This window comes from Drosophila nasuta, unplaced genomic scaffold (assembly GCF_023558535.2).
Source record: "Drosophila nasuta strain 15112-1781.00 unplaced genomic scaffold, ASM2355853v1 ctg16_pilon, whole genome shotgun sequence".
Taxonomy (NCBI): domain Eukaryota; kingdom Metazoa; phylum Arthropoda; class Insecta; order Diptera; family Drosophilidae; genus Drosophila; species Drosophila nasuta.
In genome coordinates, this window is record NW_026869398.1 from 114,001 (window position 1) to 136,100 (window position 22,100).

Sequence of the window (22,100 nt, forward strand, 5' to 3'; positions counted from 1 at the left end):
CGATCGTGGGACACTTGCGCAACCAGCAATAACGTGGGATCGCAGCGACGGCAGTGAGCTTTCATTTTAAGACTTAGAATTGTTATAAGTTAGTTTCATTTTTGTAGCTGAATAAAGCAAAACGCTTTTTTTTTAAAAACAAACTTAACGTTTCGTTAATTTAGATGATGGCAGGCCACTCAGACCAGCTGACAGTGTGGTCGCGATCGATTGTTATCGATAACGACAAAGCTAGTACACTTGTGTGACCTTGTCACACGCGCAGTCACACTGATCTAGGTTTCCTCTCATGATGGTCACCTTGCCCACTTTTAGTGCTTTTTCCCTACAAGAGTTTTTTCAAGTAACAATAAAACGTGATTCTAAAGGATCAAATTTCCGTGCAAAAGTGCAAGTGTTTACTTATTTTTAAGACGCCCCCTACAAACATTGCTCCTTCGAGCCGGAGGCGATTGTCACGACTCCTAACTTGTATTGCCTCATCATACCGTCTTCAAACCAGATAGCAGCACAACGAAGGTGCTGGTCGTTTTTAAAGTTTTTTTGTCCATCCTCAAATGGCAATACTATCGGTACAAACATTGGTCTTTCGAGCCGGAGGCGATTGTCATGACTCCTAACTCTTATCTGCCTCATCATGCCGTCTTCAAACCAGATAGCACTGCAACGAAAGTGCGGGTCGTTTTTAACGCTTCTTGTCCATCCTCAAATGTCAAAAGTCTGAATGATATCCTTCAACCAGGGCCCATTCTCCAATTGGATCTTACTTTGCAGATCCACAAATTGCGATACTATCGGAATGTGTTCAATGCGGACATAACGAAGATGTATCGCCAAATCCTTATGGACTCGAAGCACACACCGTTCCAACGAATTCTGTTTCGTACGTCGGACGGTGAGATCAGTGACTTCGAGTTAAATACAGTTACATTTGGTGTCAACTACTCGCCTTTTCTGGCCCTACGAGTCCTCCAGCAACTTGCTGAAGACATACGCTTGGAGTATCCTCTCGCAAGCCGAGTTATCTCCAGCAGCATGTACGTGGACGCCGACATGGCAGGGACACACACTAAGGCAGAGGCCATCCGGACCATTACGGAAGTGTGTGCAGCCCTAGACAGCGCTGGCTTCACGCTGAGGAAGTGGACGCCGAACAATAAGAGCGTGCTGAAGAACATCCCAAAAGACCACCCACTCCGAGAGGACTTCCTAGAACTCGAGGACTCTAGTACTGCGAAAACTCTGGGCATCAGCTGGCAAGCTCACGATGACGAGTTCTTTTTCCAGTACCACGGATTCTGTGAAAGGGCGTATGGAGCTTTGTGGCGCAGTCCTGTTGGCTGAGCTATCTTCGGCCCTCCTCCTGAATCTTCCAGCAGAAAGTTTCCAGACTTTTTTTTGGACCGATTCAACAATTGTTCTCGCTTGGTTGAACAAGCCACCCAGATGAACAACCTTTGTAGCCAATCGTGTGGCCAAAATAGTCCAAGCCAGCGACTTCAAGAATTGGTTGCATGCGCGATCCGAGCACAACCCGGCAGATCTTGCAAGCCGAGGTGTCCTGCCACAAGAACTGATTCATAACCCTTTGTGGTGGCATGGACCAGAGTGGCTTCATCTCCAACCGGATCAATGGCCAACATCTCCAAGTCCCATTTCGGAGACTCTGCTGGAGCAACGGATTAAGTGTAACATCGCCAAGTTACCTCCTATTCCTGATTTCCTGAGTAAGTTCTCTGATTTTGGCAGAGCCCTTCGCACTTCCGCCTATGTTTTCAGGTTCATCGATAGAAGTCGGAAATTGGCAGTTCCAAGCTCTACCGTGATCCAAGCGGATAAGCTGTCACGGATCCAAGAGCGGCTAATCGTCATGGCTCAACGACATACCTTTCCGCAGGAATACCACTGTCTACAGTCCAAGCAGCAGGTTCCTTCTTCAAATTCAATCCGAAACTTGAATCCTTTTCTCGATGGCAAAGAGATTCTACGGGCCTATGGGCGTCTGAGGGCGTCCCACTCGCTGATGAGAGTCATAAAATCATTCTCTCATATTCCTCGTCCTTTGCGCGACTATTGGTTCGGTTCACCCATGGTATATCCTAACATGGGGTTAACCAAGTCGTCATGCGTCTGATTCGCTCCAAAATCTGGATTCCAAAGCTGAAGGTCCTCATCAAATCCACCATCAACGCTTGCTAGAGCTGGGATAATATCGATGGCACTATCGATATATCGAATTTTTGCCTTTCTGAGCCACCATCGATAGTTTTTTGACACTATCGATGGTGCTGGGCATTTTTCACATCACTGACATTTCAATAAAACACGAGGTTTGGTTGCGGAATTTGGGTAAGAGAAATTAAAAAATTGGATATTATATCTTTTCTAATAAAAGCGCATTTTAGCTTAACTTAAATTGAAAGGAGGTGGTGGCTCTATGGCATGGACAAGTTTGTGAATCTCAAGAGAAAAGATAATTATAATAATTTTTGGTCATATATACGACGTAATTGGTATTTATCTATGTATACAGGCGTGGATATCAATAAATCAGCCGAAAACAGCTCTGACGAAGAGAACAACGGACCGAAAAAATCCAGAATTGGGAAATCAAAAGTGTGGAAGTTTTTTACTAGATCAAATGATGGTAAGTCGGCAAAGTGCGTATTTTGTCATAAGGTGTACAAGACAAGCGGGTACACATCGAATCTTTTCGACCACATGAAGCGCATACATCCAACATTAGGCGCTGATGATTTGCCGTCGACTTAAAAAAAAATAGATTCTTTTGTAACTACATCCTATGATTCAAATTCCCACAGAAAAGCTGAACTTGATAGGTCTGTCATGAAATACGTAGCCACAGACATGCGCCTGTTCTCAGTTGTGAAAGATACTGGCTTTTGCGAGATGCTGAATGTTTTTGATCCCCGGTACAAGTTACCCTCTCGAAAGACCTTGCAAAATGTTTTAATAGCAGAGCAATTTGAGGAAAAACAAAGAAAACTTATGGACCTATTAAAAGGAATAGAATTTTGCGCTATTACCACGGATCTATGGACATCACAAGCTAATGAAGCCTATATGACAGTGACATGCACATTCGTCTCAAACGAGTTTAAGCTGCAAACTGCCGTTTTGTCTACAAATAAATTGCTCTCGGAAACAAACCACACAGCAGATAATATTAAGGACAGTTTGCAAGCCGTTTTTGACAAGTGGGACATATCATCCAAAATTGTGGCAATAGTTACAGACAATGCGATCTCCATGATCAAGGCGTGTGAATTGCTCCAAAAAAGAAATTTACCATGTTTTGACCATACATTAAGCTTAGTGGTGCAAGGATGTCTCAAGCTAGACTGTTTGGTCCCTATCCTAAACAAATGCAAAACTACAGTTACCTATTTTAAATCCATTTCCATAGCGTATAAAAAGCTGAAAGACTACCAGGATGGGAACATGAAATATAGTCTGAAGCAGGAAGTTCCTACTCGATGGAACAGTGCTTACCTTATGATAGAAAGGATTTTAAAAACCCATGAGGCAATCGGCAAAGTTTTGTTGAGTACATCAAAAGCTCCACAACCGTTCACTGTAGACGAATTGGACATCCTAACGGACCTGGTACAGTTACTTGCTCCATTGGATACTGCAACAAAGCAAGTATCTTCAAATTCTACAGTGACGGTTTCGTTATGTATTCCCATAACATGTGGTCTGTTACATACTTCAAAGTCGAGCCTTAAGTCTAGTGAGGGATTTGCAGCCTGTACATTTTTGATGGACAGCATTGTCACCAGGCTGACAAAGTATGAAGAACGTTTTTTGCCGCGAATCGGAACATTGCTAGACCCAAGATTCAAAAAACAAGGCTTCCGTTCTCCTTTTAACGTTGTACAGGCCGAAAAGTTTTTGGAAAATGAGGTCACCGTCATTAACAACTCTTGTGATTCCGTACCCCATGCAGCAGAGCCACCACCACCTTCTCAAAACCGCCAAACCCTATTCACATTTCTTCAAAAAAATATTAGTGAATTACCAACCTCGAAAAGAGCAGATGCGATTATCGATCTCAGACAGTACTTTAATTTAAAGCACTGTGAAGAAAATGTAGATCCCCTAGAATCCTGGAAGGTAAGTGTTCCAGTTTTCACTAAACATAAGGAAAACATAAATAACATTTCTTTTATTTCAGCATAATGAATCTAATTTAAAAAAATTATTGCCGAAATTTCTCTGTGTTCCTGCAACCTCGACTGAGTCGGAACGTATGTTCAGCAAGGCTGGACTCGTGATAAATAACCGCAGAGCTTCGCTTAAGGCGAATAATGTGGACATTTTGTTATTTTTGCAGAAAAATTCCTGGATACAATAATTTTTTTGGTTTTTAATTTAATATCAAAAATGACCTGAATTTTTTATGATCTCTGTTGAAGTTACCTTATAATTGATGTTAATGATAAGATGGAATAATTTTGATCTTTTTTTCTCTTTTTTATTATGTATATAGCTTAAAAAACCAAAAACCTATGTATGGGAAAAAATGAAGTAAATATGACTATACTATCGATACTATCGAATTTTTGCTTTGAAAACATCGAAACTATCGAATGGTGCGACCATCGATAGTATCCCAGCTGTAACGCTTGCAAGGTTTGCGTGATCTACAAGAAGAGATTGCGGACCCAAATGATGGGGGACTTGCCCAAGGACGACTTACTCGAGACAGTTCACGCACGCTGGAGTTGACCTCGCTGGCCCATTCGAAGTCAAAAACTACACTAGCCGAGCCAGTCATCACCAAGGAATATGTCTGCGTCTTCGTGTGCTTTAGCACAAAGGCAATTCACTTGGAGGCGATATCAAATCTCACGACGGAGAAATTCCTGGCCGCATTTTCGCGTTTCATAGCAACGGGAAGGCTTTCATTGGAGATGACAAGATGAACTCCACCGACTTTTGGGAAGCGACGAGTGAGTGCATCATCGCACAGTATGGTCACAAAAGCCTATCCTGGCACTTCAACCCGCCGGGCGCCCCACATATGGGTGGATTATGGGAAGCCGGCGTAAAGAGTTTTAAGACACTCTTTTACGACCTACACCACAAAAAAAATACGTTTGAAGAGTTATCCACTCTTCTGTCTAAGATCGAAGCCTGCCTGAATTCGAGGCCGATCTAATTGTCTGGCCCACCAACACTCCGGGCAACCCTGCCGCAGCGCGGGAAGCTGCAGGGTGTGTCAGAAGGACCACCACACGCTCCTGCACTTCAAGAAGGCACACAGCGCTCGCCCCAGTCGTCAGCAGTGTGGTAGCGATCGATTATCGAAAGCGACAAAGCTAGTATATTGTGCGTGTGACCTTGTCCTTGTATAATAATTGAAGCATTGATTATGATCCTAAATTCATATTCTTAAAGATTCCAATCTTAAATAAAATCGAAATATTACTGATACAATTTACAATGAAATTCACAATAAAATGGATAACAACAAAATTGCCACAAACCACACACACAATTGGCATCTACAGATTAAGAGAAACTTGTCCATGAGGTGAATATAAAGATCCCTTTGCGAGCGTGTGAGACTGTGTTCAATATTTAGAGTTGCGGTCCTTGATAGAGTTCTTGCACAACTTGTAAAGGACCGAATCACATTGTAGCATTTCGATGGCACGAGTTGATTTCATGAATGCGTGATACTCGCTTTGGGGACTCGATTGTTGCTTGGATTTGCTGGATCGCTGCCTGGCGATAATGTCGCCGTTATCGGAACTATCATTGACGGGAGTATAGGGTGCAAACGTAACGGTTTGCTTATACATGGGCGTATGCCTTAGATGTGTTGATCGCAGCAGTTGCAATTCCACCGCATTTCGTGTAACATTTCGTATGTGATGCTGTTGCTGTCGTTCCCTTGCAATCGTTGTAGAAATCTTGTAGGATTTGGGTTGCGATGCGTTATCATTATCATTATCCTCGGCATCATGCGCCTGTTTCATCAGCTGATTCATTTTTTCGTACACCTTGAATTTCTCGAAATGGTTTTTGATTTCCTTGTCGCGTTCCTTGATCCTTTGCATATTCTCCATTTGTGTTCTCAACACTCTCTCGTAATAATTTGCCTCAGTTGCATGTTTTTCCTGTTGTTTTGGTTGTTGCTGTTGTTGTTGAGACTGCTGCTTTGGTGGTTGAAGCTGTGGTAATGACATTGGTAATAACTCTATCGATGCATCATCATTAACGAAGGAAGCTTTCAGCCGCTTTAAAGGATTTGATGTTGTCTTGCGTTCATCTTGATAAAATTGATTTACATTCGTCAAGCTTTGCTTCTTCTTTTGTTGTTGTTCTTGCTGTTGCAACTTTAGCTGGAATTTCGCCTGCAGCTGATCCTTTAACTCCTGTTTTTGTAAGAATTTGGGTTGAACAAACGGTTTTGTAATATCATTTTCGCTGCCGTTGAACATTAACTTTTTCAATTGCTCTGCATGCAGCTTCGAATTCTGCTTTTTATCCAGCTTTTTCTTCTCACATTCGTCGTCGATAAAGGCAACATAGTTTTTGGATTTGCGAGTCTCCAGCTTTGACGTTAGATATCGATATTTTTGCACTGGCCGCGATTTGACCGCCTGATGTCGATTGATATTCACAGCGCTGGGAAATGGGAAATTGGGCAACGCTTGCCGGAAAGTACCATAACTCTTGCTCAATATAGAAAAGAAACCTATAATGCAGCATCTTAAATAATCAATCAATCAGTTAGTGAGTCGCAACTAACTTGGTCTCGTGTGAAGCAATTGATTCCCTGTTAACGATACCTTGAGAAAGGCCATTCTAAATTAATTTGGATTTATTAAACTGCTTACGATTAATAAAAAACAGCCAAAAATAAAAATCTACAATGTTGAAATTCAAAACAAAAAACTGCAAAACTTTAAAAGTCCGAAAAACTGAAAGTTTAGAAATATAATGAGAACAAAATATAGTTCCTTATTTTAAAGCCTACTACGCATTTTCTCTTATTGTTTGCTTATTATGATTATGATTATGATTATGATTATGATTATGATTATGATTATGATTATGATTATGATTATGATTATGATTATGATTATGATTATGATTATGATTATGATTATGATTATGATTATGATTATGATTATGATTATGATTATGATTATGATTATGATTATGATTATGATTATGATTATGATTATGATTATGATTATGATTATGATTATGATTATGATTATGATTATGATTATGATTATGATTATGATTATGATTATGATTATGATTATGATTATGATTATGATTATGATTATGATTATGATTATGATTATGATTATGATTATGATTATGATTATGATTATGATTATGATTATGATTATGATTATGATTATGATTATGATTATGATTATGATTATGATTATGATTATGATTATGATTATGATTATGATTATGATTATGATTATGATTATGATTATGATTATGATTATGATTATGATTATGATTATGATTATGATTATGATTATGATTATGATTATGATTATGATTATGATTATTATTATTATTATTATTATTATTATTATACTCCAAAAAAATAGTGCTCCTGGCCGCTCTTGACGTTTGAAACGCCTTCAACAGTCTGCGATGGACTGACGTCATCGACGCGCTAGAAAATCGCTTCGGAACACCAGCCTATCTGATGCGCATGGTCCGCAGCTACCTAAGCAAACGAGAGCTGATATACCTGACCACTTTGCGTCAGGACCAGGCGAAAGACTGTCACTTCGGGTGCAGCACAGGGCTCTATCCTCGGCCCGGACCTGTGGAACGCTAGCTATGACAGCATCTTTTCAATAGAAATGCCAGACGACTGCAACCTTGTCGGGTTCGCCGACGCCATCACCGCCATCATTAAGGCACGCGACATGACGGAAGCGCAGCGGAAGCTAAACCAAGTCATGATGCGAGCAATGGCTTGGTTCGAAACCCATGGTCTAAAGCTCGCCACAGAGAAGACTGAACTAATAATTTTAACAAAACGGCACATCCCTCTCGAAGTGAACATGCACGTGAGCGACGACATAATAAAAACAAAATTATCACTCAACTACTTAGGCATCCGTATCGACCCCAGAATGACTTTCTGGACCCAAATACACCATACAGTGGAAAAAGCGTCAAGGGCAGTGGCATCACTCATTAAGCTGATGGCAAACGTTGGTGGCCCAACTGAGGGTAAGCGTAAACTGCTGATGTCAACAGTAAACTCAATACCGCTTTACGGGTCTGAAGCATGGGCAGACACCCTGACCATAAAACAAAAATGCAAAACACTTTTGGCCGTTCAGAGGACGGCGGCACTTAGAGTAACGTCCGCATACCGGACAGTGTCGACAGCAGCAGTCTTGGTGATTAGCAGCAAAATCCCTATAGACCTGAAGGCCAGAGAGCGACGGCGCACCTGGCTAAAGCGCCAAAATAACCAAGAATCTGATACCGACCCCAGAGAGGAAACTATGCAACAGTGGTAAGATCGCTGGACAAACAAAGAAACCGGTAGGTGGACCGCCAAACAAATACCTGACGTAAAAATATGGAGCAACCGAGACTTCGGCGAAGTAAACTACTATTTGACACAGCTGCTTTCTGGGCACGGATACTGCGGAACGTACCTGCACCAAAGAGGACTACGCCAACAGCCAAGCTGCGTGTATGGCGATGCCGATATAGATGACGCAGAGCATACTTTTTTCTCATGCCCTCAGTGGCAAACAGAAAGAGAGCTACTTGAATCGCAGATCGATGGAATCTGGAGGCCACAAAACGTTGCCAAACTGCTCGTAAGTAACGAGCAAAACTGGAAATTAATAACGAGACACGTCGAGAGAATCCTCCGACGCAAAAAGAGGCGCCTGGTCGCAGGTGAAACGATGAGCTAAGAACACCAGAGCGCCCAGCCTGAAGTTATGCGCATTCAATGCGGTTCCGGGCTGGGAAAATTTCGCCCTGAAACAGAGGAAGGGGGAGTTTTTAGCGGGGCAGCATGCATATGCGATTCCCGCACAGCCATAGTTCGAGACGTCGCTATGGTGGTGTGTAGACATTTTCTTCCCTACCTCAAAAAAAAATTATTATTATTATTATTATTTATTCTTAATTCTTAAAAAAATCATTTCTCATCATATTACAAATAACTTATAAATATTTAGAAAAAAAGGCCAAGTAGTACTTTCCCTACGCTATGGATTCGAAATTGCATTAATAATGAATATAATAACAATAGAATGCGGCGCATCTGAAGAACGCACTTCAAGGCGAGGGCATTACACATTTAAGTAGGAAATGGCAACCCAAAATCGATGCTCTCAAACATGCGTCGATTATATATTTACGTGTGTCCGTCAATTAACATTTTTTTTTTGTAAAATTTAGTTTTATTCATCAATATAGTTTCCATTTACGGCTATACAGTCAGTCCAGCGCTTCTCCAACCATTCTATGCCATTTTTGTAGAAGGCTGAACTTTTGCCCTCAAATTAGGCCTCAGTATCGGCAATCATATCCTCATTTTATCGATATCTCTTGCCTTGGAGGTGCTTTTTGAGATCTGAAAAAGCCAGTAGTCGCTGGGGGCCAAATCTGGAGAGTAGGGAGGGTGCGGCAGTAGTTCGAACCTCAATTCGCTCAATTTCACCATTGATGCCATAGACTTGTGCAAAGGTGCATTATCCTGATGAAACAGCGGTTTCTTCTTTGCCATATGTGGACGTTTTTTTCTTGATCGCTTGGCCCAGGCGATCTAGCACCTTTATATACCTTTCGCTGTTGATAGTTTTACCTTTATTTGTGTTTTGGGACGCTTCGGACGGCTTTCACCGGCTACCACCCACTCAGAAGTTTGACGACTGGATTCTGGAGTATAGTGGTGTATCCATGTTTCGTCAATGGTTACGTAACGGCGAAAAAAATCGGTCCTATTGCGCTTCAACATGCTTAAACACGCCTCGGATGCATCGATGCGTTGTTGCTTTTGGTCCGGTGCTAGAAATCGTGGCGCCCACTTTGAGTAGAGCTTCCTCATATCCAAATGTTCATGCAAAATCGTAAACACACTGCCTTCTGATATCTTTGAAGCATCAGCTATCTCCTTTAATTTTAATTTGCAGTCGGCCAATACCATTTTTCGTATTTTTGCGATATTTTCTGGCGTAACTGCTGTTTTTTGGGCGTCCGCTACGCTCAGCGTCTTCGGTGGCCACACGACCAAGCTTAAATTCATTATACCAATCCTTAATGGTTGATTTTCCCGGAGAAGAATCCGGGTAATGCTTATCAAGCCAAGTTTTGGCTTCTACCGTATGCAATAAACAGTGTTTAATGAGGACACGAAATTCCTTTTTTTCCATATTGTAAAAAAACTTTAAAATTAATTAAAATTTTTATCTTAAAAGCACGTGGTCGCAGAGTTGTAAAATTTTTACTCTGAGCTTATGATAATCGACACTATCGATAAATAAATATCGATGTTTGCTTACTAACTAATTGAGCGGTGTGATACATGGTCACGGGGTAGAAACAAAAATGTGAATTGATATTAATGTGTAATCGTTGGTAGTAAGTAGTGAAAGTAAAAGCCCAGGTTGGTTGTCTAGTTTTTGAGTGTCTGTCGGGGGGTTGGTTTGGTTTGGTTCGGAACATAACGTGAATGACCCAAAACAGACATTATCATTATTGGCAACCATGAAAATTGTGAAAATCGCGCAGCTGAAACGCAATAAATGCAATGTATACAAAATCTGCGTTTCCACTTTCTTATGACATATTTTATGCATTTGACAATTGCCACTTTAGAATTCCAAAATCTATGCTCAGCGAAATCAAAGCGAACTTATGATTACAAGAAGAAATACAAAATCAGCATATGGGTCATTCTCTGACGGATGTCGCGTGCGACCACCTTTACAGTGAAAAAAACATAAACTGAAACAATTTAAAAAATAAGAAAAAGTTTGCTTCAAAGTTTAGCCACGCCCACTCCCGCCACCGAAAATCAATAAAAATCGAATAACAAGCGTAATTTTAGAGCTAGAGCTGCGAATTTTGGTATATACACTAACAATAGTAACTATACTAGCAATAGTAACTATAGTAATTATGATTCCTGAAAATTTGGTTGCGATTAGATAAAATTGTGGAAGTTATTAAAGATATACTTTTGTTTGGCAAAAACGCCTACTTACTAGGGGTCGAGCACACTCGACTGTAACTTTCTTACTTGTTTTTATAAATAATAGTTTAACGCGTGAAAACTACTGAAAAAGCTTAGTAGCTCAACAATGAAAAATTTAAAAACAATGAATAAAAAGCGTGTGGAGGTAATTTCTCATTAAGAGATATAACATTAATTAAAACTTTATCATCCATACCATTTTTTTTTTGTAATTAGGGAAACTATATAAAAATGTAATGGAACAATCGTACAACAATCGTTACAATCGTAAAATTGTATATCTGACTGCATTTAAAGAATACCATCGTCGCAGTTCGAGTGCAGAATCATATTTACATATGTATATGTGTATATTTTTATTGTAAGGCCGCTATCTGCTTTCCCTGCTAATAGTGTCTTGAACAATAATCAAATCATACCTTGACAACGCTGTGTACTGCTTGAGCATACAACATTCCAACTTCAACTGGATCCTGGGATAATTCTTTTGTTGGCTTAAACAGTCTTTTTTTAAATACAAATCGATTTTCACCATATGAAGATCCATTAGATAGACGTTTATAGTTTATAGATGACGTTTGTTTACATTCCCATGCGGATATTACATCATATAAATATTCGTAGGTTTTAATATGATATTCTCCATCAGGTCTTGATTGAAAAATAGCCCATCCCTCAATTGAAGCTAAATTAAGCTTGTCAGCTAGCTTTTGCACAGCGTCGCTTGCAGTATCCGTAGGATGGACATCAATGGCTTTAGTACGAGAGTCCAAAAAAAAAAACCTGCATACTATAGTGCCAAGTCGACGCATTGCCTGAAAATTAAATTAAGTCAGATTAATATAAAATCATCATTCTCAAATCAAATTGTAGATGTCACAATGCATGATTGTTGACAATTGAGCAGAATTCAAATAAAATAAATTTTAAAAATTCGATGATTCCTTTTGATAGATTTCTAACTACGTAAAGAATAGTTGACAAAGAAAATGGTTGAGTGATAGAGCACAGCACCATATTCAACATATTTGATGCCACATATAAAATTGTTTAAGAAAACAAAAAACATGTAGGAAAGCTACAGTCGAGTGTGCTCGACTGTGAGATACCTGCGACACATTTTGAATAAAAGCAAAATAATGCGGTTTTATTCTCAAAATATACCAAAATACTTCAAAAATACTCGAAATATAACAAATGGTACATTTGGTATATCGATATAGCACCACATTCAGAATATACCATAGACGGCGCAATATACCATATTGTCAGCCAAAGCAGCTAAGACCCCTAATAATTAGCCGGTTTTGCCCATAAAAAAGTATTTCTTATTGCTTTAAAATTACACTTGTTATTCGATTTTTGTTGATTTGCGGGGGCAGAAATGGGCGTGGTAAAAAATTTGAAACAAACTTGATCTGCGTGCAAACATAACAATTGCTGTCGAAAATAATTTTTTAATAGGTATAATTAGTCTCTGAGATCCAGTGTTATTTACGAACAGACAGTATCCATGTCTGTCTGTTCGTAAATAACACTGGATCTCAGAGACTAATTATACCTATTAAAAAATTATTTTCGACAGCTGTTGACGCTGATCAAGAATATGTATAATTTATAGGATCGGAGATGCCTCCTTTCCTTTAAGGAGAATCTTCCGCCGCATCATTCCATAAACAGGTGTGTTTATGAGAAGGACGGTTACTAAGGTCGAGTCCATGGCTCCAGTGAGGAGGAAACGAGCACTTAAACCGGCGGCATGTGGCCGTTGCTCTAATCGACAAAGGAGACCCTAATGGGAAAATGTTCGCAGAACAGTGGCGGTTGACCCATAGCACATTGGTCAACTCCAGTTTCTAAGGATGGAGAACACCTCAGATAGCCCAAAGCGAAGGTGGGGGCTGGCTGAACGGTATCAAAGTCCTGATGAAAACGCCCGTGGTGGAGATGACAAAGACAAATGTCCACCTTTCGATAGTCATCCAGGGTGAACGAGCACTTCAGCTTCTTAAGAAATTTAACACGGTCAACCCGACTGAGGAAGCTGCTGTCTAAGCAGGCTTCAAGCCCCAGTCTGCTCAAGTCGGGCGATGGGGTGTGGACCGGCAGGGGGTCTTAAAACTGGGAGACTAGGAAAGAGCTGCCAGTCACTGTTCTCTTCAAGAGTTTCAGCACAGCTCTCAGCTAATTTCCCGCGGGTGTATTGGAATAGAGAACAGTGACGGGCAGCTCTTTCCTAGTCTCTCAGTTTTGAGACCCCCTGCCGGTCTAACTACTGACAATAAAATAATTTGGGCTATCGACTCCTTTACGAAGGTCAGGTCGATGGTCTCGATGGACTTTCGCCAGCTGCAAGCCAGCAAGCCTACGATTGTTCCTTGGCTATCGGGAATCTATTCGGCGTGCCTCGCATGGGGTCATATCCCCACTCTTTGGAGGACCTCGAGTGGGGACTTCAGGCCTATCAGCCTAACCTCTTTCCTGCTAAAAACTTTGGAAAAGCTACTTTATTTGCACATCAGAAGCAACTCAAAGCATCTGTTGTCCCCAAATTAGCATGCGTATACTAAGGGCAAGTCCATTAAGACGGCTCTCTATGCTCTAGTAGCCTCCATCGAAAAAGCAGACCACTTTAAAGAATATGCCTTGGGTGCATTTCTAGATATTCCAGGCGCCTTCAATGACGTTATTATGAAGGGCCTTACCTCAGTAAACACGGCTCCAGCGAGCCAGCGATAAGATTTCAATCAACGTTGGACCTGAGGACAATCCCAGACGCATAGGTACCCATATTATCATTAATTTACCCAGAACCAGCTAAACAAGTAATAAAGAAAAATAAAACTCAAAACTACTGTGTCTTTTTTCCCATCGAGATCTCTGCCCCGACCAGATATAAAGATTTGTCTCACATCTTGTGATACTCGGCTTGTAGGGTTTCAGCAAAACATAAATTTCTTATTTCAACCCCTGGACAGCGCTAGTTACCCCGGCGTTGTGACGGTTCGTTACACGTTCAACCTATACGCGCAATCCATAGCCGCAAAATCGTCCCTTAGGATTGCTGCAACAGGCAATCTGGGTCTGCTAGGCTATGGTCACAGCGCCATTGGTAGGGAGACAAGTAGAGACTTGGACTATACTATCCCCCTTACCAGTACTGATCACATGAACACGATATTCATGGAACCGGACTGCTGACGGCAAGGGTTATGCATTCCTGAAGCCCTCAATTTCTTCACCGACGGGTCGAAGATGGATGAAGGAGTCGGAGCGGCCGTCAGCTGTCCATGCTGTAACGGTGGGTATCACGGTGATCAGTGCAGGAAATGCAACGAACCCGGGGTTAAGGAAAACACTTGAGCATCTTCTCTGTAGATGTCCAGCGTTATCCCGACTCCGGCTGAAATACCTCAATTCGCCGTGCCACAACGATATTCGTGACGTTTCACGAATACCACCTAGGATGCTGCTGACTGCGGTGTTAGATTTTTCTTATAGTAAAGCGATCACTAAACGTGTATCCTTTATTAAATATAGTGCGAAGGTACCAAAGGGATCATAAAGGACTTATTTAATGAGTATTCAGAAAATTTTGAGCTCATATTGCCGGGCCGAACGGTTGACACGACTGTCAAAGCCGAGATTCGCATGTGTACCAAGGACGTTATTTACACGAAGAGCTTTCCATACCGATCCAATATGAGAGATGAGGCAGAACGACAGATTGTTGAATTAGTGAATCAATAATTAGGCCCAAGTCCCTACAATTCTCCAGTTTGGATAGTGCCTAAAAAACCCAAACCAAAAGGGGAAAAGCAATATCATATGGTCATCGATTTTATAAAATTGAACGCCGTTACGACATCGGACACCTACCCGATTCCAGATATAAACTCCTCTTTAGGCAACCACGGCAAAATATAAGTTCCTCCGTCTACGTTGGCTAAAAAAACGTGCCCACCATTTTCTCAAGCTCCACATAACGACATTAAGTCGTTAAATGCCGAAGTGTTTACTCCTGGTCCTTTTTTGATGTTAGCAGAGGTGAGGATGGTTTAATTCCCTGCTTCTAATACGTTAGTTGCGGTGTCACCGCATAAACAGATTTTTGTTTCAAGGCTAATACAATATTTGATGATGTTCGGGCTTATACTAAGTCCAAATATTAAGCCAGTGTTAAGCTGGATAAATTTAATTTCTCCTACGAACGGGATTAACAATATTTTCTGCATGCTTTCTGGTAGTAATTACATTACAGTTCTTGATGATCTTAATATTTATCTCTTGCAACTACATCAATAATTTCAATGGACTCCACAACCCTTGTTTTAATTGATCGCCTTTTCAGTCTCAGGTTATAATATTCAAAATTATAAATTTTATATTTATATATAAATAAATAAATTTTATATTTATTTTGATATTTACGAGAACAGATGGAAATATAAGTACGAGCACCCACACATGAGCTTCACGCGACACCTAATCAATACTCTCATATCAGATAAGTCAGTAATCTAAAGTAGTATTTAAAATCTCTGGTAATTAGTGGAATAAAACTGGATGGAGCATGGAGCAATTAAAATATTATAAATTCCACATAACGCACAGACAGGTAAGAGGCCCAAGGGAAATACGAATCTAGAAAAATTATACTTCCAACCAACTCCTATACCGAACTATTTGTGTGAAATATTGAACATCGATGTGTTCACCTTGGAGAAAAAGATATACTTGAGTTCTCACCAAATTTGCTAAACTCTTCCCTTTGAAATTGCTGCCGATAGCGGTGGATAGATACAATAATTCTGTTCAGTCAGTAACATATAATAAGCTAGTAAATATATTTTTAAAAAAATTTTAAACTACCAAGAAACAATAGACATCAAACGACAAACCGACAAACCAAAGATATATTCTATATATATATAGCATAATCATATCACAGCTAATGCAAGTCATAATAAGGACAGTGTTCAGCTAACTAATTATCAACAAGGGGAGAAAATATTCATAGCCAATAAGCAAGACAAACTGAAAGATACAAATGTAACTATAAAGACAAGGTTTCATAAAAAAAGGTTTCGTAAAAAATTTCTCCATACACCTTTCACACATCATAAAAATTGTACGCATTTGGAATATAAGATGTTGTTGACTTGAGGAAAATACAATTTCTCATCAACAAAGTAGCGAAGAAGGAAGACGTAATTTCAGGATCAGGATGTACTATCTGAACGAAGTATCCGAGGACATTAACAGACTAAAAAGCGTACCATCGCGAACACCTCATGCAATAGAATTTCAAGGGTTCACCGGACGCAGCCGATTAGGACGCAATACTGGAATCTTATGATAGGCTCGAAGGGAATAACGACCAACAAATAAAGAACTCAACACCGTCGTTGCACGGGTAAATGCAATCGAGGGGGGAGCTTAACACCTTTACAACGATCTTGCAGCAGGCAATAACACTAGCAAACCAGGTCAACAAGATTACCCAAACTTACCATCTTTCTGAAACATCTTGCAATGCTAGCCTAGCTGCAATAGAAACGGACATGAACTCGAACCGATTCAAAATCTTGGCAGACGCCTATGAGGTAGAGGCGGCCGAATCTACTGAAGTCGAGAAAAGGAAGCCAAAGCCTCCGCCTATTTATATACGAGAAAGGTATAGAATCTGAAGTAACGAGGGTATAGAATCTGAAGTAACGCCTGCAGAGATAACAAAGGCACTACAAGAGAAGGGATTTAGCGCAAAGACAGTCTTCAATATCCTTAACAGGGATAGAAAGCCGCAGCCACTCTTTAAGGTTGAGCTCGAGCCAGAAAATAAGCCCCTGAAGAAATACGAAGTGCACCCTATATACAATCTTCAGTTCCTGCTGCATCGCCGAATTACAGTTGAGGAACCGCACAAACGCAATGGTCCGGTACAATGTGCAAACTGCCAAGAATATGGTCATACAAGGTCATACTGTAAACTGCGCCCGGTGTGTGTAGTATGTGAAGAGCTTCATGACTCCGCACACTGCCCAGCGAGCAAAGATGACTGCAACTCGAAAAAGTGCGGCAACTGCGGTGGCAATCACACTGCTAACTATAGAGGTTGCCCAGTTTATAAGGATCTCAAAAGCCGCATCCATCAAAAAGGAATTACCGCCCGCACCCAAAATAAAACGTTGAAAGTCTCCAGATCAAACCCTGAAGTCTTCTTCTCGACTGCAGCCAGATCCTCACTAGGACCTATTAACTCTGACAAAAGTGTGACATACGCAAGCGCTTTAAAATCAGGACCGGCTATCCCTGCCTCAAAAAGTTCATTTCTGCAATCAGCATACCAAGAACCGAACATGGCTCAGCAACATCAATCGCCGGAGCAGCCAAAAAGCAACTTCGAAGCTATGATATGCAGCTTACAACAAAGCCTTACAGAATTTATGTCATTCATGCGCACAACTATGCAAGATTTAATGCGAAACCAAAATCTATTGATTCAAATGCTGGTTTCACAACAATCCAAATAATGACTCCCCTACGGATCTCTACGTGGAACGCTAACGGCGTTTCGCAGCATAAACTTGAGTTAGCTCAATTCCTACTCGACAATCAAATCGACGTAATGCTGCTTTCAGAAACACACCTTACAAACAAATACAATTTTCATCTACGAGGATATACTTTCTACGGAACAAATCATCCAGACGGTAAAGCACATGGTGGGACTGGAATTCTAATCAGAAGCCGTATTAAGCACTACTATCATAACAAATTTGCTAAAAACAACCTACAGGCCACATCTATAAATATAAAACTTAATACCGGCAACGAACTTACACTAGCCGCCGTATACTGCCCCCCTCGCTTCACTATAGCTGAAGATGAGTTTATGCAGTTTTTCAACTCACTATGTTGATGCGAGCGCATTGCTAAGTGAGAGGCACACCTCCGCTCCGCCGACCGAAAAGCACTCAAAGCTTTTTCGCTCACTAGCAATGCGCTCAGTGCGTAAGAATGCACTCAAGCTCCAGTGCTCTCAGCTTCTCTCTCCCACAACTCACCACCGCTGAGCCGCGCTCAGCATAGATCGCCGAAATGCCGTTGGCTTTTTTCTATTAATTAGTTACAAATCACGTCTCTTGTAAATCGGTACAATTACCCCCCATTTCTGTGCGCAATAATAACCCGCCAAGTCTGAATAAACCAAATATATATATAGTGAGAAAAACGCGAGTGTTATTATTTTCGGGAAGCAAAACATTCTGGACATTTTTCAGCGCCCCCACGAACATTGGTCCTTCGAGCCGGAGAATCATCAATCTATTTTTCATCGTTCCAGTTTTTACATCCGCAGATAAGTGCCACTAGTTTTTGCATCTTTTCTATTCCTTCTACCACGGTCGTCCGCCCCTCCAATTCCGCCATATTGCGCAAAAGTTTTTCCCATAGCTTTTGTCAATTGCCTTCTTTGTTCTTCGGACGACCTTTTCCATGGTTTTTTGCCTAATTACATTTATAATAAATAATTACACATATATCTGTTTTTTCCGCCAATCGCGTACGTATGTATGCATGTGTGTTTTTCCTTTTTTTTGCAAGTGCAAGTGCAGTGACAAGTGTAAATTATCCAGAGAGAAACATTTTTTAAAGTGCAAAGATTATATATTGTATACTCCATACATATATAATCATACGAATTAATTAACTTAAATCCAAGTTGTGTACCAGAATTTCGTTTTGCTTAATTCTTATCCGTTACTTCTTGTACGTTTGTATGTCGCGGTAATTGCCGACATACATACATACACACATATTTCGGTGCACTCTCTTTTGTCCGCAAGCGCACCAGCTGCAGCCGCGCTTGCTCTCGCGCTCTCTCAACACACACACACGCACTCTTGTGCATTCGCTGTTGTCCGCACTTGCTCTCGCTCTCTTTTGTGTTACATACAAATATACGTGCACTTCGCTTGCTTAAAAGTTGGCAACGCAGTGCAAGCACATACATACATACGTACATACTGATGTGCATGCTTAACCGCGTGTATAAGTACTTCTGCGAGTGAAGTAACAGATTGGCAGGGCAGCGGTAGTCGCACTCGACATACCCTACCCTCTTTTTTTGAAATTTTTTTTTTGCCAAGTGATATTTTTAGTGTGTGTATTTGAGAGCAACTCCCAGCTCAAGTGTCGGTGTATAGGCTTACTCCGGGCAGTGTTACACACATCGACATACACCCACACAAATACACACCTACATATAAATACACTTTTCCTTCCACCACATCTCCATATTTAAATATATAAATAATTTTTTGTTTTTTTTTCCGTGACAATTTATTTATTATTTTTCCATCCAGCGCATTTTTAACCACATTTGTGTTTTTTTCCAGCGTATTGTATTTTTGTGGTATTTTTTCCGTGCCTTTTTTGTTCTTGCTTTCGACAATCATTTGCTTGATTGTCGCGGGAATTTTTCCCCGCCCCTTTGCGTTCGTTGCCTGTGTCCGCAATCCGTACCCATTTGGGTACAAAATATCTCAGCACCACCTGTGGTATTTTTTTCTAGTTTTTTTGGTATTTTTTTTTTGTCTGTGATTTTCTGGGTTCCAAACCAGCTACTTCCTACCTTCCGTGCATAGCATGTCAACGGGCAAACCCGATAAGACCAAAGCTAGATTGTCCGTGCCCTCTACTAGCGCCGCTAGAGTTTCGCCTAACCCCCCTGTGCCTAGATCCAAGAAGGACTCGGCTCTTCGTGCATCCAGCACATCACCGATCCCCGCACGGTCAGCTAGTGTTTCGCCCACTTCCGGTACCAAGCCTCTGATCCTCGTGACCAAACCTCCGTCGGTTCCTTCGACCAAGGCTGCTTCCGTCCCAGTTCCTCGGCTGCCAATTGTTACGCGTTCTCACAGCAAAATGGCACACAATGTGGTAGACTCGGCATTGAATAAGTTCATCGCCGCGACTGACCGTGTCAGTCACTTTGCGTCGCGACTTAACAATGCTTCTACTGACAGCGCGTCCCTGTACACGTGCCAGGTCCGGAGGGACCAGATGCGTGCCTTGTGGGACAAGGTCGAGAAGGAGTACGAGGCTTGCTCCTGCGTCATGTCGGATGAAATGACGACAGACGAGTTGCCTACCATTCAGGCAAAATATGATTACTGCTATATTCTCTATGAGCAGTGGTCAGCTCAGCTAAGTGAGCAAATAGCTGATGCCTCCCAGGCCATCACTCCCCGTACACCCGTACAACCCCAAGCCGTGCCGTTCGTGGCCACAGGGTGTCGCCTACCTCCGTGCGACACCGAAGTTTTCGGAGGCGATTACACTCGCTGGCCCACCTTCCGAGACTTATTCACGGCTATCTACATCCGAAATCCTAGACTGTCGGAAGTTGAGAAACTTTTCCATCTCAACTCCAAGACCAGCGGTGAAGCCCATGCCATTGTGTCAAAGTCTCCTTTGACCAATGAAGGGTTTCAGTCGGCGTGGTCCAGCTTGACTGAGCGTTTTGAGAACAAACGGTTGCTCGTGAACAGTCAGCTGCGTATCCTTTTCAATTTGCTCGCCATTGGGCAAGAGTCGGGTGCAGCCATTCAAGAGTTGCAGAGCACCATCCAAGGGTGCTTGACGGCCTTAGAGCACTCAAAGATCAACACGGAGAATTGGGATTGCATCCTGGTTTTCCTGTGTTCTTCGAGGCTCCCCAAATTGACCCTTTCTCTTTGGGAACAGTCCATACAGAATAAGAGCGACATTCCAACGTGGGCTGACATGAACGCTTTCCTTCTAGAGCGGTATCGCACCCTAGAAGCGATAGCGGAGGTGTCAGCCAGCACGAGCGCTCCGACGGTTCCACGGGCCTCACGCAAGGAGGCCCCCGTCGCCAAGCAGGTCAACTCCTTTGAGAGTCGGGTAACTTCAAAAACCCAGTCCTGCAAGTTGTGTTCCCGGGATTCGTTTGTGCCCTCGTTTCCTCCAGATGGGTATCAATGATAGGGTCAATTATATAAAGCAACAGAAGCTGTGTCTCAATTGTTTCGCACGAGGCCATATCCTGGCCGAGTGCGCAAGTGGGCACAGCTGCTTTACTTGCAAGGGTCGTCATCATACACTCTTGCATCGAGTGAGCCCGGCGCCGACAGTCACAACCCCCATTCCATCTCCTATACAGTCCACTTCCACCCAGTCAATCTTTCGTGGCAGTTAACACACAAGGTGTTCTGCTCAGCACAGCTGTCATTCACGTATGCCATCTCGGCGTCCGTTATACAGCTCGGGCTCTGATCGACTCCGGATCAGAAGCCACCTTCCTCTCAGAGAAGTTGTTCAAGCGCTTGAGGATGCCGTATACATCCGTGCAAGCCCGAAAGTTTTGCCAATTCTTAATTGGCTCCCCGGTCAGACCCGATTTGCAGATCGAGGCGTCGGCGTACGTCCTCCCCCAGTTAGCGGGGAATCTGCCTTCATGTTCCGTCCCACAAACACTCCTCGAAAATCTGCCCAGCATCCAGCTGGCAGACCCCAAATTCCATGAGAGTTCGCAGATTGATGTGCTACTAGGCGCTGACATCCTCCCGTCCATTCTGCTCGGCGGCTCTCACCCTAACATTTGTGGGACACTCCTCGGTCAAGAGACCATTTTCGGTTGGATCCTGACTGGCCCTGTGTCGGGATCCATTTCAAGATCCATTTCGTCATTTTCGGCTCGACTGTCCGTCGAGCTAACTCCGCCATTGGAGGAACTCCTCTCCAAATTTTGGGAGGTGGAGGACCTGCCGGCTAGCCCAGCAAAAGAATCTGAACTTTTTTGTGAGGCTAACTTCAACGCCACGACCGT

General features: G+C 42.0%; 3 protein-coding genes across 3 annotated transcripts in view; 1 reads left to right on the forward strand and 2 right to left on the reverse strand.

Annotated features, from left to right (window-relative positions):
- The window catches only part of LOC132797640 (myosin-VIIa), a 162,651-nt gene that overhangs the window by 40,915 nt on the left and 99,636 nt on the right, over positions 1-22,100 (reverse strand). The window contains 1 exon segment of the mRNA XM_060809395.1: positions 11,665-12,060. Coding sequence (XP_060665378.1) covers positions 11,665-12,060 — 396 coding nt within the window.
- Positions 3,760-4,507, forward strand: LOC132797673 (uncharacterized). Its single transcript, XM_060809425.1, has 2 exons — positions 3,760-4,137; positions 4,199-4,507. The coding sequence occupies exons 1-2, from the start codon at positions 3,784-3,786 to the stop codon at positions 4,376-4,378; spliced, it is 534 nt and encodes a 177-aa protein (XP_060665408.1). The 5' UTR covers positions 3,760-3,783; the 3' UTR covers positions 4,379-4,507.
- On the reverse strand, positions 5,397-6,971 carry LOC132797672 (PAX-interacting protein 1-like). Its single transcript, XM_060809424.1, has 2 exons — positions 6,785-6,971; positions 5,397-6,730 (listed from the first exon to the last, which is right to left on the reverse strand). The coding sequence occupies exons 1-2, from the start codon at positions 6,837-6,839 to the stop codon at positions 5,601-5,603; spliced, it is 1,185 nt and encodes a 394-aa protein (XP_060665407.1). The 5' UTR covers positions 6,840-6,971; the 3' UTR covers positions 5,397-5,600.